Source organism: Otolemur garnettii, unplaced genomic scaffold, assembly GCF_000181295.1.
Source record: "Otolemur garnettii isolate 467f Iridium unplaced genomic scaffold, OtoGar3 scaffold00013, whole genome shotgun sequence".
Lineage (NCBI taxonomy): Eukaryota > Metazoa > Chordata > Mammalia > Primates > Galagidae > Otolemur > Otolemur garnettii.
In genome coordinates, this window is record NW_003852408.1 from 27,492,059 (window position 1) to 27,507,630 (window position 15,572).

At 37.5% G+C, this 15,572-nt stretch overlaps 1 protein-coding gene across 2 annotated transcripts in view; it reads left to right on the forward strand.

Moving 5' to 3' along the window:
• The window catches only part of RAPH1 (Ras association (RalGDS/AF-6) and pleckstrin homology domains 1), an 83,816-nt gene that overhangs the window by 16,582 nt on the left and 51,662 nt on the right, over positions 1-15,572 (forward strand). For both annotated transcript variants that reach the window (XM_003785013.3, XM_012802205.2), the window contains exons 2-4: positions 5,074-5,193; positions 8,700-8,805; positions 10,403-10,908. In XM_003785013.3, the coding sequence (XP_003785061.2) occupies positions 5,074-5,193; positions 8,700-8,805; positions 10,403-10,908 (732 nt within the window). The remainder of the gene's footprint in view (positions 1-5,073; positions 5,194-8,699; positions 8,806-10,402; positions 10,909-15,572) is intronic.

A 15,572-nucleotide genomic window follows, 5' to 3' on the forward strand; every position in this document is an offset into this window, starting at 1 on the left:
TTCCCATGTGTTTAGTTTTAAAGATTAGGGAAGAAGTTCTGCTCTCAGTTCCACTTCTGTTCTGCCCACAGGATCCCCATCCTTTACACCTGTGTACCTCCTCATCACTCCCCTTCTCTGCACCAGCACCCTCTCACCCCTCTCTCCTACCCTGATCCTTCTACTGGAGCTTCCCCATCTTGCTGCCTTCTCCACTGCTGGAAGCCTGTCTTCTCTTTGTCTCTTGCCTCCAGAGCCAGTGGCAGTTGGAGGGAATGAGGGAGCAAGGAGTCTGGAGGCTGACCTAAGGAGTCCCCCCTTCATTTAGCTGTTATCAACAACCATATCACAGTTGTAAACAGTTTATTAAATGCCCAGCATGATACTGACATCATAAATCAGAGACAGCAAACCCCTCTGCATATAGCTGCTGATCTTGGAAACGTGGAAACTGAAGGCAGGCTGTGACTTGAAGGTTGTTGATAAGCAAGGAAGGACTGCCCTGGCCGTGGCCTCCAGGAGCAACCACAGCCTTGTCATGGACAGGCTCATTAAAGCAGAGAGATACTCTGCCTGGAAAGAGAAGCATCATGAGAGTGTCAGGGACGCATCAACAGGCTTTACTCTGACGTTCAAGCAAGATCACAGTCTGGAAACCAGGCACTTGCTCATGCTCCTTTGGAACCTGGCTTACCATCAGCTGAAGGCCAGTGAGTGGCAGAGGCTAGCACATTCATGGAACTTTACGGATGACCAGATTAGAGCCATTGAGGCACAGTGGTCAGGAGTTGAAATATTCTGGGAACACGGCCACTAGGCTTTGCTCATCTGGCTGCATGGGCCCTAATGACTCAGGCTGACCCAGACAAGCGCCTGTATAAAGAGCCTGGCTGTGCAGGTTTCCCAAAACTAGCTGAAAAGATTCATCAATTCAAAAGCAAAACTGACCTAACCTCCAGGAAATGTGCAATTTCATAAATGCCTAAAGAAATTATATTTAAATGCTTTTCCATTCATTATTAAGTTATTTTGATGCCATAAATTTCTTCTAGTAATATTGGCTTTCCTTTCAACAATGAAGATGGTGGTGACAGGACCCTCTTGCAAAAAAATAATACTATGTATTATACTTTCAAACCACAGAAAAGTCAAATAGTCTTTTTGGGTTTTGCTTAAGGCAAGTTGTATATGACTTTCCCATTTCTGTCATTTGATGCAATGTAATAGCATAATCTATTCATACAAGGGTTTTGTACACCATGCTTTTTTTAAAAAGTTGGTATTATAGTATGTGGAAAAACCCAGGGTTTTATGATAGATCAGGTTTTAAAGTTGGTTTTACTACATAATAGCTGTGAACCTTTGGGATGGTAATAAGTTCTTAGATCTTCAGCTACCTTCCTTATACAGTAGTGGAAATGTCTACCCATTTCATAGGGTTGGGGTCAAGGGAGAATGCCCTTGAAATGCCTAACCTTATGCCCATATAGAAATTAGGAATTGTTATTTCTCTCTCAGTAAGAGAAACTGGATTTAGAAATTTATAGTCATTTTTGGCTTTAAACCACACATACATGTAACATAAAAGTATTACTTAGAAAAAACCAGAAGTATATACACTAATGCTTTTTTTTAACCCTTAGTGATGTAATTGCAGGTGATTTTTATTTTCTTTGTACTTTTTGATATATTCTAGTTTTTCACAATGAACATGTAATTTTTTTTGTCTGAATAAGTTATGAAGTAAATGTGAAATCAAATACCAATTTGTATCAGTTAGATGAACCTATTCATCTAATTTAAGACTCCCCATTCTCAAATTCTGACTTTAAATCTTCAAGGTACATAATAAAATCAAGAGCAGTTTATTCTATCATGAATTCATAGTTTTACATGTTTGCCTTATACTAATTGCAAATGGCCCCTTATGTTATAAATGTTTAAAACAGGTAATATATTCACATGATTCCAAAACATTTTTTAGGAAGTTATTAAGTGACAAATCTTGTCTGTTAGTTCTTAATATGGCCAGTTTTCTCTGATCTTGTGTGGCCCCTCCTGCAAAAATAAATATAATTGCATACTCTCACTGTAATAAAAAAAAAAGATTAGGGAAGAAGAGGAAGTTGTTAGCATTCTAGATTCTGCTGCTTATTGACCCTCATGAAGACTGATTATAGCTCCTAAGTATCCTCAAACTAGCAACTATTATTTGAGTAAGTCATTTAGATGAGGTTTTTCTTTAAACTAATGTTTCATGTTTTTCCTAAGTAGATCACTGAATGAATTCTGATATCAGGCTTCTATTGAGATTTATCTGTAAATTATTTGGTAATAAATAAAAAGTCTTAGAAATAATATTGTTCTGAGTCAACTGTAAAAAACAAATTTCTTTAAGAGCCAAAGTTGTGAATTGGAAGATCAGTGGATTCAGTCTCTACTTGCCAGAGAAGAATGTCCTGATTTATACATAGTTAGAAACAGATTTAAAAACAGAAATCATCAGTTTCTATAAGAGATATTGATGAGTTGTGGTCCTTTCCGGTATTAGGCCTTATAAAATTATTTCTCTTAAAGCAGCAGTTCTCAACCTGTGGGTCGCAACCCACAGGAACTATTTTAAAGGGTTGCAGCATTAGGAAGGTTGAAAACCACTGCCTTAAAGTGATTAAGTGGGATATGATCTGAGTTTCTTAGAACTGAGTAACTTCATTAATTTTGAACATTATTTATTTATTTCGGCTGTATTTTATATAGTGAAAGAAGATTTAAAATTTAACTTCATGACACCTCATCAGATAATTAAATTTCTTACATGTCTCTTAACCTTCAAGGATGATAGAGGTAATTTTGTTAGAGCTATAAGATGTTGTCTTAGTCCATGTGTGTTGCTGCAGCAAAATCCTGGGATGGGATTATTTATTTATTTATTTATTTTTGAGACAGAGCCTCAAGCTGTCCCCCTGGGTAGAGGGCTGTGGCATCACAGCTCACAGCAACCTCCAACTCCTGGGTTAAAGTGAGTCTCCTGCCTCAGCCTCCCAAGTAGCTGGGACCACAGGCGCCCACCACAACGCCCGGCTATTTTTTGGTTGCAGTCATCATTGTTGTTTTGGCCCGGGCTGGATTTAAACCCGCCACCTTAGGTGTATATGGCTGGTGCCTTAGCCACTTGAGCCATAGGTGCCAAGCCAGGGATGGGATTATTTATAAAGAACAGAAACTTATTTTCTCACAGTTCTGGAAGCTGGATAATACAAGATCAAGCCTCTGGTACTTGTTTCTGCCGAGAGCCTTTTTGCTTTTTGGACTTAGGTTTTGTACAATATGCATTTCTTTGTATCTAAACAGATTCTTACAGAGTAAGAGAGAAGAATAAGAGGAAAGCTATGTCCTCACATGACAGAAGAGTGGAACACCAGCTAGCCCAATGCTTCATGAAGCCTCTTTTATAAAGCCCTTAAACCCATTAACAGGGAAGGAGGCCTTATAGTCTAATCACTTCTTAAAGGCCCCCCCCTTGTAATACTGTTACATTGGAGATACCTCACTTTTGGAAGGGCCTCATTCAAACCAGGGGACATCTGTACCATCAAGTTGTTACTTGAGAATAAAGATATCTTTTCTAATGGGGTGCCCATGTACCATATAATCTCTGAGGAATTAACAGAGAAGGTTATAACAGACAGGTTATGTTCCAAATATTGCTTAGATGCACTGGAATCAAATTTGTTTTAGAAATATGAATCAGGAATGTTGAATATAACATATGGTGATGACATTGTGTCTGTGGGACAAAAGTTAAAGGCAAAGGATTTATGGTCAAATTTGGAATATGTTGGTTTTTCTTTCTTTTAGAAATAAAATTCTATTGGATTTTAGTCAGTAACTATGATACTAAGAAATATAAAATATCTACCATAACTCTTAAACCAAGGGTTATAACAATTTGCTTACTTGAGACAAATTCCAAGTCCAAACTGTCTGACTATAATTTTTATTTTGGAATATGTTGTTTTAAGCAAAGCTACTCTTTAAAGATTTCTCAGGGCTTTGAATATTGAAATACTTTATCTTAAATCAATCACTCTTTGATCTTATGTAATTTTTTCTCCTATCTTTACAAAACAGAATGCGTGTTCTGTGTCAGATGTCACATTATTTTACTAATGAGAAGGAAAATAATTTCTTCTTTCAAGAGCTTTACATTTGAAAAATTACCACATCCAGGGCGGCACCTGTGGCTCAAAGGAGTAGGGCACTGGCTCCATATGCAGGAGGTGTCAGGTTCAAACCCAGCCCTGGTCAAGAACTGCCAAAAAAAAGAAAAAAAAGAAAAAGAAAAGTTACCACATCCAGAAAATTTTACATGTGAATTAAAAGTTTTCAGTTCTTTTTTTCTCCTTGAATTTTTGTAGAACTTGATAAGGTAGTGGATAAGGTAGAGAAAGAAGACAAAACAGGGTAGGAAATGAGGGTAGGATCAGAGGGGGAGCCAGTTCAGTAGACCACACTAGAGAAAAAATTGCTGAGTTATGATGCCACTGTGGCACTCTACTCACGTGACAAAGTGAGACTCAGTCTCAAAAAAGAAAAATTGTCTTGACAAGTTTTCTCTTAAATAGTTTTTGGACTTAGGTTTTGTACATGTATTTCTTTGTATCTAAACAGATTCTTACAGAATAAACTAGATAATAATTTACTGCATTAAAGTCTTTTTCAATTGTTTCTTTGTGGTGTTTGGGTGTTAACAGGATCACTCAGTGGAAAGAACTGAGCTACTGTTTTGTCCTCTGCTGATTGAAGGGAGGGCTCTGTAATTTTTTTAGTGTTGTTACTGGACCTAATCTGATACAGTTTGCTTTTCTTTTACAATTTTCTAAAAATTTGTGACTTTATTCCTCATTTCTGCTCACTTATTAACACTGTCTCCATTCTCCATTAATGACTTATAATTTTCTTTTATAATATTTTTAATTTTAAAGATTTTTCTTTTATAATATTTTTAAAGATAATTACAATATATATCGGAACATATATTGCATAATTTTTACATGTTAAACTATCCATTCTACACAAATATCTGTATTTTAGATGGAGCAGCTGTCCGATGAAGAAATTGACCACGGTGCTGAAGAAGACAGTGACAAAGAAGATCAGGACCTTGACAAAATGTTTGGAGCCTGGCTTGGAGAACTAGACAAACTCACTCAGGTTAGAAGTAGTGCTTGAGAAACTGGTTGAAGATTTGTAGTCATCAGTGTGTTAAAAGTTTAAAGTGCAGACATGACGGTGTGGCTATCTGTAACTTAAATTTTAAAATAACTGCTAGATAGGAAAAATGTCAGAACATTAATAGGTAAATTTATAGTCACTTGAGAATAGAAGATGCTATCTTCTATGGTTACTTTAAAGATGTTTTAAAAGAAAACTTATGAGAGAGGCTCTATTCATCAAGAGGGATTACTTAGTAATCTCAACAGATTACTATCTAAAAAGTTTTAAGGCCTAAATTTAAAATGTAAATTTTAGGAAACTCTATTCTATAACTTAGTAAATTTGAATAGATTTTTACAACATAATTTCTTCACATGTAAATATTTTCTATAACATGATCCTAGAATACTGACAAAGTTTATTCTGGTTTGCATTTTAAAACATTGCAACTTTTTTTTTTTTCATTTTGCTTTCTTGAATCTTGTATTTTTTCTTTTTAAAGGACCTTATATTCTAAACTAGGACACTTTATAGAATAAAAGGATGTTGTGGCTACTGCCCCAGTTAATGTATTGCATTCAGTATATAAAGATGGCTAGGTTTATATAAATTTGACTTCATGGCAATGAGACTGTTAGAACAAAACTTATTTTTACATAATATCTCTAGGAAGAAGATTTCTGTAAAATTGCTTAAGTATGAGATTTCCTTAAATAATGGAAAAATACTGTGCATAAGGTAGAAAGTTAACGTATGAGGTTGTTTCTCTAGCAGTCTAGAATTGAAACTGGTAAAATTTTCATATAACTCTTGCTAGAATATTTTGAAAGGCAGACATCTTAGTGTCCATAACCTGTTAATACTGAATTTTGGGGACTTTTTGGGGAGTTTGCAAACTCTACAAGGATTTCAAAGGGATCATTCCCTTCATCTCTAATAAAAAGAAGTAACTTTTTTTGTCAGAAATATTTTATGTGTGTAGCTGCCAAACCATTTTCATTTAATTCTTAGTCTTTTAATAAAATATTTTTGGCATAGAGAAAATGACTAGGCCTTGTAGATCTTTGCTGGAGGAGAAAAGAAGTAGAAAATGATGGTACAGGAAGGAAAGTCTGCGAGGGCCACTTAATATGTGGGGTGTCTTTGACCATGTGGTTTATTGTCCATACTTGGGGTGAGGTGAAAAGAAAAGACAAGTAGCTCTCTGTCTAGCTTCTCTAGATAGAATAGGAACTTCATGCTGCTCCAATGCAGACGGCATTTCTACTGTGGTGACTTATATTTTCTCCAGTATTTTAAGTTGCCTGACATTAATGTGAAGAGCCACTTGCCAAAAAAAGTTGGTTACTTAATCAATGGTATGACTTTTGTTTTCATGATATAAAGCTGTTTATAGAGAGAGGGGAAAAAATTGCATAGTGTGCTCACTGCTAACACTTTTTTTTCTTTTTTTTTTGTGAAGACAGGGTCTTGCTCTGATGCACAGGCTAGAGTGCAGTGGCATCATCATAGTTCATTGCAGCCTCAAACTCCTGGGCTCAGGCAGTCCTCTTGACTCAGCCTCATAAGTATCTGAGACTACAGGAATACACCACCAGTCCTGGCTAAATTTTATGTATTGCTCAGGCTGGGCTCAAGCAGTTCTTCCTTCTTCAGCCTCCTCAACTGCTAGGATTATAGGTGTGAGCCACCTTTCCTGGCCCGAGCATGTCCCTTTTTAATACTTTGGAAATTTTCTAGAAATATTTCTAAGTTAGCAGCTAAAATCTCAAGTGTCTTGTTCATGTCATTACATTGAACTTTCAGTGTTTATTTTCAATTTTGTGTTAAATCAAGTTTAAGTTTTAAAAAGTTGATGAATCTTCTAAAATAGTTTGTAAAATTTTATGTATATGTGCATTTTTCCAGAAGAGAGTTCATAGCTTTTATCAAATTCTCAGCAACTCCTTCAAAAAGGTTAAAAGCCACTCTGTTAGATCACCAGTTTGTGTGTGTGTGTGTGTGTTTTCTTTTAGAGACAGAGTCTCACTTTGTCACCCTCGGTAAAGTGCTGTGGCATTACAACTCACAGCAACTTCCAGCATTTGGGCTTAGGTGACTCTCTTGCCTCACCTTCCTGAGTAGCTGGGACTATAGGTGCCTGCCACAATGCCTGGCTATTTTTTTGTTGCAATTTGGCCGGGGCCAGGTTTGAACCCACCACCCTCGGTATATGGGGCCAGCGCCCTACTCACTGAGCTACGGGCACTGCCCAAGATCACCAATTTCTTGACCTAAGGAATATTTCTTCTAGTTCCCTTGTTGCCCCAGCACCATAGATACAACAAATAATTATAATATCTGTTTATTTGAACTGGTAAATAGGTTGGGTTTTTGTATGTCCTCAATTATATTCAAATAACTTTATAGAAAACATTAGCTAGTTTTTATTCTCCATTTCCACTGGGAAGAGAATTAGGGTTTAACATGCTGCAGAAGAATTAGGTTTGAGAATCTCCTGGCTATTTTGTGAAACTTTGAAATAAGGTATTGAAGAGGTTGTGGATCTTCTGCATTTGATAGCTTTAAAACTAGGATGGTCAGGCTAGGCACGTGACTCACACCTATAATCTTAGCACTTTGGGAAGCTGAGCTGGGAGGATTGCTTGAGGCCAGGAGTTTAAGACCAGCCAGAACAAGAGCAAGACCATGTCTCTGAAAAAAAAAAAAACCTGAAAAATTTAGCCAGGAATGGTGGCATTCATCTGTAGTTCAAGCTACTTGGGAGGCTCAGGCAGAAGGATGGCTTGAGCCCAGGAGTTTGAGGTTGCTGTGAGCTATGATTCCATGGCAGTCTATCATGGATGACAAAATGAGACTCCATCTCAAAAAAAAAAAAAAAAGTGGTGAGATAACTTAGAAGTTATCCTACCCCAAAGTATACTATAGTTGTAGCTTTGTGATGATCAGTGTTTACAGTTACTGTTTACTGATAGGGCTTGAAAAGAACAAAGATATTTGAAGTTGTAGTTGTTCTCTATTAAGATCTTTAGTCTCATTAATTTAAAATACAGCACTGTCCCTTACCTTCAGGGTACTTCATGCCAAAGAATAAGTGTATTCTGGACCACAAACAAAATTGCTTTGAGGCAAAAAAAGAACAGAACTCTCTGCATGATTTCTATTTCTTATCTATTCTTATTTCTTATCCACATTCATCTACCTAGTTTATTTTATAGTGAATTTATATCTAATGAGGTCAGTTACTAGATATATTTGAAAAAATATTTACTCTGACCTATGACAGTCTCAAATCTCAAGTGCCTTTAAAAATAAGCATATATCTACAGATTACCAAAATAATAATGTGAAAACCAATTATACTTAAGGGCAGGCAAAGCTATTGCTCAGAAGAACTTTGGTTTTACTAATTATTATATGGCAATCATGAACAAACTTTATTCATCTTTTTATATAATTGAAACCTGAATTTAATATGACTTATTGAACTTTCATTTTTGAAGAGTTTGGATTCTGACAAGCCCACGGAACCAGTAAAAAGATCACCTCTTCGCCAGGAAACAAACATGGCCAATTTTTCTTATCGCTTCTCCATATACAACTTGAATGGTAAGATGTAATTAGAAATGAAATGTAAGATAGTATGATAAGTTACATAACATAAGAGCAATGCAGCTATAATTCCAAATATAAAAACTAAACTCATAATTTCAGGGTTTTTTTATTTTTGTTTTTTTGAGACAGAGTGTCACTATGTCACCCTCAGTAGAGGGCTGTGGTGTCACAGCTCACAGCAACGTCAAACTCTTGGGTTTAGGCGATTCTCTTGCCTCAACCTCCCAGGTTGGACTGGCAGGACTACAGGCACCTTCCACAATGCCCAGCCATTTTTTGGTTGTAGTTGTCATTGTTGTTTGGCAGGCCCGGGCTGGGTTCAAACCCACCAGCTCTGGTGTATGTAGCTGGTGCCCTAGCCACTGAGCTACAGGTACTGAGCCCCATAACTTTAGTTTTGATCTGTGTTTTACATTACAATTATCACAGGAAAAAGAAAACTGGAACATAAATAATTTTCTAGTTGATTTATTAGTAATTGACAAAAGTTCACAGGAACTCCATGGCAAACTTAACTGAATTGTTGTTTTCACACTGAAGTCCAGTGAAATTACCTGTAATTTTAAAATCAGTTCCTGTTGCCTTTATTTAATAGTCAACTTTATGGTGCTTAAAATTGAATTATCAATCTTGTAATTTCCTAGACTTTTGACTTCTCTTTTATGCCCTCGGTTCTTATAATATTTTAATATTTCTATCAGGGTACTGATTATCTTAACTTACTAAAGCCTCTGATAAAAAGTTACACGGAAGAATGTAATTAATACCATAAAACAGGCCAGGTGTGGTAGCTCACACCTGTAATCCTAACAGGCCTCTGGGAGGCCAAGGTGGGTGAATTGCCTGAGCTCACAGAATCAAGACCAGCCTGAGACAGAGTGAGACCCCACCTCTAAAAAAAAAAAAATATAGCTGGCATTGTGGTGGACACTGTAGTCCCAGCTCCTCTGGGAGCTGAGGCAAGAGAATTGCTTGAGCCCAGGAGTTTGAGGTCATGACGCCATGGCACTTTGCCGAGGGTGACAAAGTAAAAATCTGTCTCAAAAAAAATAAAATAATCAAACAATGTAAGATTTTTGTAGTAATTTTGTCTTTGAACTCATAATTTTATTTTCTTCTGATTACTACCAATCTTTTTTTTTTTTTTTTGTAATAGAGTCTCACTATGTCGCCCTTGGTAGAGTGCTGTGGCATCACAGCTCACAGCAACCTCAAACTCTTGGCTTCAGTGATTCTCTTGCCTCACCCTCCTGAGTAGCTGGGACTATAGGCACCCACTACAACGCCTGGCTATTTTTTGGTTGCAGTTGTCATTGTTGTTTAGCAGTCCAGGGGCGGGCTCAAACCCCCCAGCCTCAGTATATGTGGTTGACGCCCTAAGCACTGATTTACGGGTGCCAAACCTTTTTCTTTTTTTAATTTCTTTTGGACTGAAAATCAAAAAACTATTAGAAATACTTTCTTTGACTGGCTTTAGATTCAGTGGGGTGAATTCTTTTGCTTTATCACTTGCATTTATTAACTAGTTTATAATAGAATGTACAAATTCTGATGAAGTGTGTTCTAGAAACATTATGTGTGTTCATTGCAGAAGCTCTGAATCAGGGAGAGACTGTGGATCTGGATGCCTTAATGGCCGATCTTTGCTCTATAGAGCAGGAGCTCAGCAGTATTGGCTCAGGAAATAGTAGACGACAAATCACAGAAACGAAAGCTACTCAGAAATTACCTGCTAGCCGACACACATCAAAACATGGCACCTTGAAAGGATCATCTTTTTCATCTAATCGAATAACTAAACCTTCCCATGCCAACTACTCCCTGGATGACATCACTGCACAATTAGAACAAGCCTCTTTGAGCATGGACGAGGCTGCTCAGCAATCTGTCCTAGAAGATACTAAACCTGTAGTAACTAATCAGCACCGAAGAACCGCCTCAGCAGGCACAGTGAGTGATGCTGACGTACGCTCTATTAGTAACTCCTCCCGTTCTAGCATCACTTCTGCAGCCTCCAGCATGGACTCTTTGGATATTGATAAAGTAACACGCCCTCAAGAACTGGATTTGACACATCAGGGGCAGCCAATTACTGAGGTAAATAGATGAAACTTTTTTCCTGGTATTTTATATTTAGTAAAGGAGAAATGATATTAAAAAATGTAATTTTGAAAACTAGCTTTCTTAGTTCTACATTTAGAATTTGTCAAAGACACTTCTGAGCTAAGTTCTTGCTTTTTCTTTTTTGAGACAGACTCTCAGTATGTTGCCCTGCGTAGAGTGCTGTGGCATCACAGCTCACAGCAACGTCAAACTTTTGGGCTTAAGCAATTCTCTTGCCTCAGCCTCCCAGGTAGCTGGGACTAAAGGTGCCCACCACAATACCTGGCTATTTTTTTGTTGCAGTTGTCATTGTTGTTCAGCAGCCCAGGCCGGAGTCAAACCCACCAGCCTCAGTGTATGTGGCAGGCACCCTACCCACTGAGCTACGGGTACCACCTAGTTTCTTCTTTTTTATTCTTATGACTACATTATTTGAAGTCCTTGAATTAATACCAGTTGTTTTATATGATTTAAAATATTGAATTGTGGTTTGCAAAGCCATTAATAGTTACTAAGCTAATGAGACTTGCTTTTTAATGTGCGTCTATTTTAACATAAAAACTTGGCCAGGCACAGTGGTGCACATCTGTAATCTCAGCATTTTGGGAGGCCAAGTTAGGAGAATTGCTTTGAGGCCAGGAGTTCAAGACCAGCCTGGCTGACATAGTGAGATCCTGACTCTACAAAATATTTTAAAAATTAGCCACATATGGTGGCATTCAACTGTATGTAGTCCCCAGCTATTTGAGAGGCTGAGGTGGGAATTTCACTTTAGCCAAGGAGTTGGAGGTTGCAGTGAGCTATTGTGATGCCACTGCATGCCAGCCTGGGTAATAGAGTAAAATCTTGTTTCAAATGAAAATAAAAAATAAAAATTTAAAAAAATTGGTGGGGGCCAAATAAAATCAGCCTTTCCAATAAGCTTGTGTTTATTCTTTAATACAGTTATTTATAAATAATACTAAAGTAAAATCTTATAAAACACAGTTTATAGAATTACAGAGAAAATTTTAACTATTATTTAACGTTGATTTTTCCCCCAATTGATTTAGTTCTTTAGATTAACTTTCATCAGTGAGTAACTTCTCGTTCCTGCCCATGAGTCTAACTTTGTTCTAGGTACTGTAGAGCACAAAAGAAGGATAAATTGTAATTTGGAAATAAATTTGAGTTTTACTTCAATGAAAGTTAGCAATCTAAAGAATAAATTTTCACTTATTTAAAATGAAGGCCAGGTGTGGTGGATCACACCTGTAATCCTAGCACTCTGGGAGGCTGAGACAGGAAGATCACTTGAGGCCCAGAGTTTGAAACTAGCCTGAGCACAAGTAGTAAGACCCCATCTATATGAAAATAGTAAAATTAGCCAGGCATGGTGGCATGTACCTGTAGTCGCAGCTACTTGGAAGACTGAGAGGCCTTCCAAGTTTTGCATGTTGAATTACTTTCTTCCAATCATAGTACTGTTGTTTGAGTTGGGCTGAGATGCTTGAGGACAGGTTATAAACTAATCATATAAACTAATCTAATACTGTGTATATGTGTGTGTATCTTTCTTTCTATAAAATATAATCATTAGAAAAGTATAAAGGCAAATAAAGTAAAAAGTTCCTCTCTCCCAGCATATGTACTTTAAATGGTATATAGTGGCATCCATGCACAAGGATACCAGTAACAAATGGTGTAATGTTTAACATAAGACTTTAATGTAAGGTTTGGTGAGTAAACCAGGAATAAGGGAGGGAGAGGATTAAACTCTTTGTTATCCTATCAGAGGGATAGGAAAGTGGTTTAATAAACTTGAGACTTGCTTTGATATTCTTTTTTTCTGGGTCTGTTCTGATTCAAATCAAGTAAACTGAGGCAAGCTTAATAAACCTGAAAACAAAGTATCAAATTGTCTTTAAAATCAAATACAGAGTTTTAAATATTTTAATTAGTTCATGCATGAAGTTAAGTAGTTCTCAGAGAACTATTTAAGTAAATAGTTTTAGGAGACTTGTTACAGAAAACTTCCTACACAGAAACATGCCATATTCTTCTCCTAAATGGAAGCAATTTTTACTCTTTTAACGATTCTTATGGTATGGTATTTACCTCTGTATCATTATTATGAAGCCCATGCTTACATCATCATTTCTTAATATAGCCCCCCATCCTCCCAGTATATTTCAAATGGGCTAGTTTTCAGAATATATGTTACAATGAGTAGATAACTTGGAATTTACTGCTAACCTCTGTATACTCTTACTACATTTCCTTTTGGGGATATCGTTTTGCTTTTCCTGGAATTAATTACCTTTAGATTTTAAAAAATACTTAATTTTCCAAATGTTTATCACTATTTCAACTCCAAATCTTCCCCCAGTTGATTAAATCTTTCATTTTTCTCAAACAAAATTAGGGTTTTATTAATTTCATCATCTTAAAATTTTGTTACTGTTTTTTGTAGTCTTTACTTTAGGATTATTCTTAGGTCTCATAGGTTAATGAGCTTCTCCAGAGAATATTATTCCATTTCCCTGCATGAGGGTATATGCCTGGTTACCAGTATTAAATTTAGCAGCCCATTTAGGAAAGAAGGATTGAGACACAGGAGAGGTCCTCTGTGTTCAGTTGGTAAAACTCTCTTCTATTCCTTCTAGGTCAGGCTTTCTCAGCCATCAGCACTTTTGGCATTTGAGCTAGATAATTTTTTGTTGCAAGGGGCTGCTGTCCAGTGCATCGTAGGATGTTAAACAGCATCCCTGGCTTCTACCCACTAGATGGCCAGTAGCATACATACTCCTTCAGTTGTAACAACTAAAAATGTTTGCAGGCTGGGCCCAGTGGCTCATGCCTGTAGTCTTAGCATTCTGGGAGGCCAAGGCAAAAGGATTGCTTGAGCTCAGGAGTTCAAGACCAGCCTGAGCAAGAGTGAGACCCCCATCTCTACTAAAAATAGAAAAAGTGAAGCAAGAGGATCGCTTGAGCCCAAGAGTTGGAGGTTGCTGTGAGCTATGACGGCCCAACACTCTACCCAAGGCAGCAGCTTGAGACTCTTGTCTCAAAAACGTAAATAATTAAAATAAAAATGTCTGCAGATAATGTTACATGGAAAAAATTTACCCCCGTTTGAGAATCACTGTGCCCGGTAGAAAGGGTTAACAAGTCTGAGCCTTCTTTTTTTGTGACATATGACCTTGGGTTTTTCTTCCTCTGGCATTCTTTTTCTGGAAATGTACTGGATTAAGATTAAATGTAGAATGACCCCTGTTTGGTGAGTGCATATATACCTGGAGAACTCTCCATGAGGAACTATATAAGCCTATGAAGAAACACAGACTTTGACTTCCTGGTGTGCAGTGTAACTCTTTAAGTGAGAATGATCAGGTTCCTTGAGGTGCACTGGAACTTACAAGGTACTGCTAGCTCCTGTAGAGTACAAGATTTCCTCAAGCCAGGGTGATTTCTGCACTTAAACTGTCACTTAAGGTTCCAGGCAAGTCCCCTGGTGGTCTGTATGGTCCCTCAGAAGGTAGCCTGTCTGATGCTAATATGCCAGCATGCTATCTTTGTCTTCAACTCAGCTATGATCTGTTAGGATCTGGGGGGTCAATATCAGCCTGTACCTGAGACCACCACTGGAACTACCTGCTTTCTTGCATATATTTTCATCCAAACCAAGTGGGCTTTTAGTCTCACTGTCACTTCTGCTGCTGCAGGGGACCTTTGAAGTTATAATGTATGAGCACCTGTAGAATGAGTGCTTCTCTGCTTTTGTCCAGTGCTGGCCCAGCATTCAGCTGTCTGTGGATATGCTGAATTGGTTACCACTTAGCCAAATGCTTTCTAGCTTCCGAAATTTTGTCATTGTTTCTCTTGTGAGTTTGTCTTCCTTCTCAGTGTCCTTATCATGACTGTCTACATCTCTTCTTGATCTGAGAGTGTTCCAAGACAGTCCTCAGACTACTTTTCTGTCTGTGTCTCTTCCTTTTGGTCTTATTTATATGTATGACAACTCCTGAATTTTACGACCCACTTCCTGTCTCTTAGCCCCCATTTTAATTCCTATAAAACAGTGGTTCACAACTGGTGGCTATTTTGTCTCTAGAGATATTCAGCTTTTCTGGTTTACCATATGGGAGTGTGCCACTGGCATTTAGTAGAGACCAGAAGTGTTGTTAAACATCCTACAGTGTACAGAATAGCACTAAAAATAATTATCTGGCCCAAATAGTGCCAAGGTTGAGAAATCACATTTCTAAAATCAGGTGGCGTCTGTCAGTCACTCTCAGTGAGGTGACAGTTATAGTATGTTCTGTAACGCCTTCTATTGGTAGTTTCTGGTAAAATTCAAGAATGTACCAGTATCTGGCAAGGTGCAGTGGTTCACATCTATAACCCCAGTACTTTGAAAGTCCAAGGTAGGAGAATTGCTTGTGACCAAAAGTTTGAGACCATCCTGGACAACACAGCAAGACCCTATCTCAAAAAAAAAAAAACAAATTTAGCTAGATGCAGTGGTGTTTACCTTAGTCCTAGCTACTTGGGGGGATAGGTGGGAGGATTGCTTGAGCCTAGGAGTTTGAGGTTGCAGTAAGCTATGATCATGCCACTATACTCCAGTCTGGATGACAGAGTATGAGACCTTGTCTCTTAAAAAAAAAAAAAAAAAA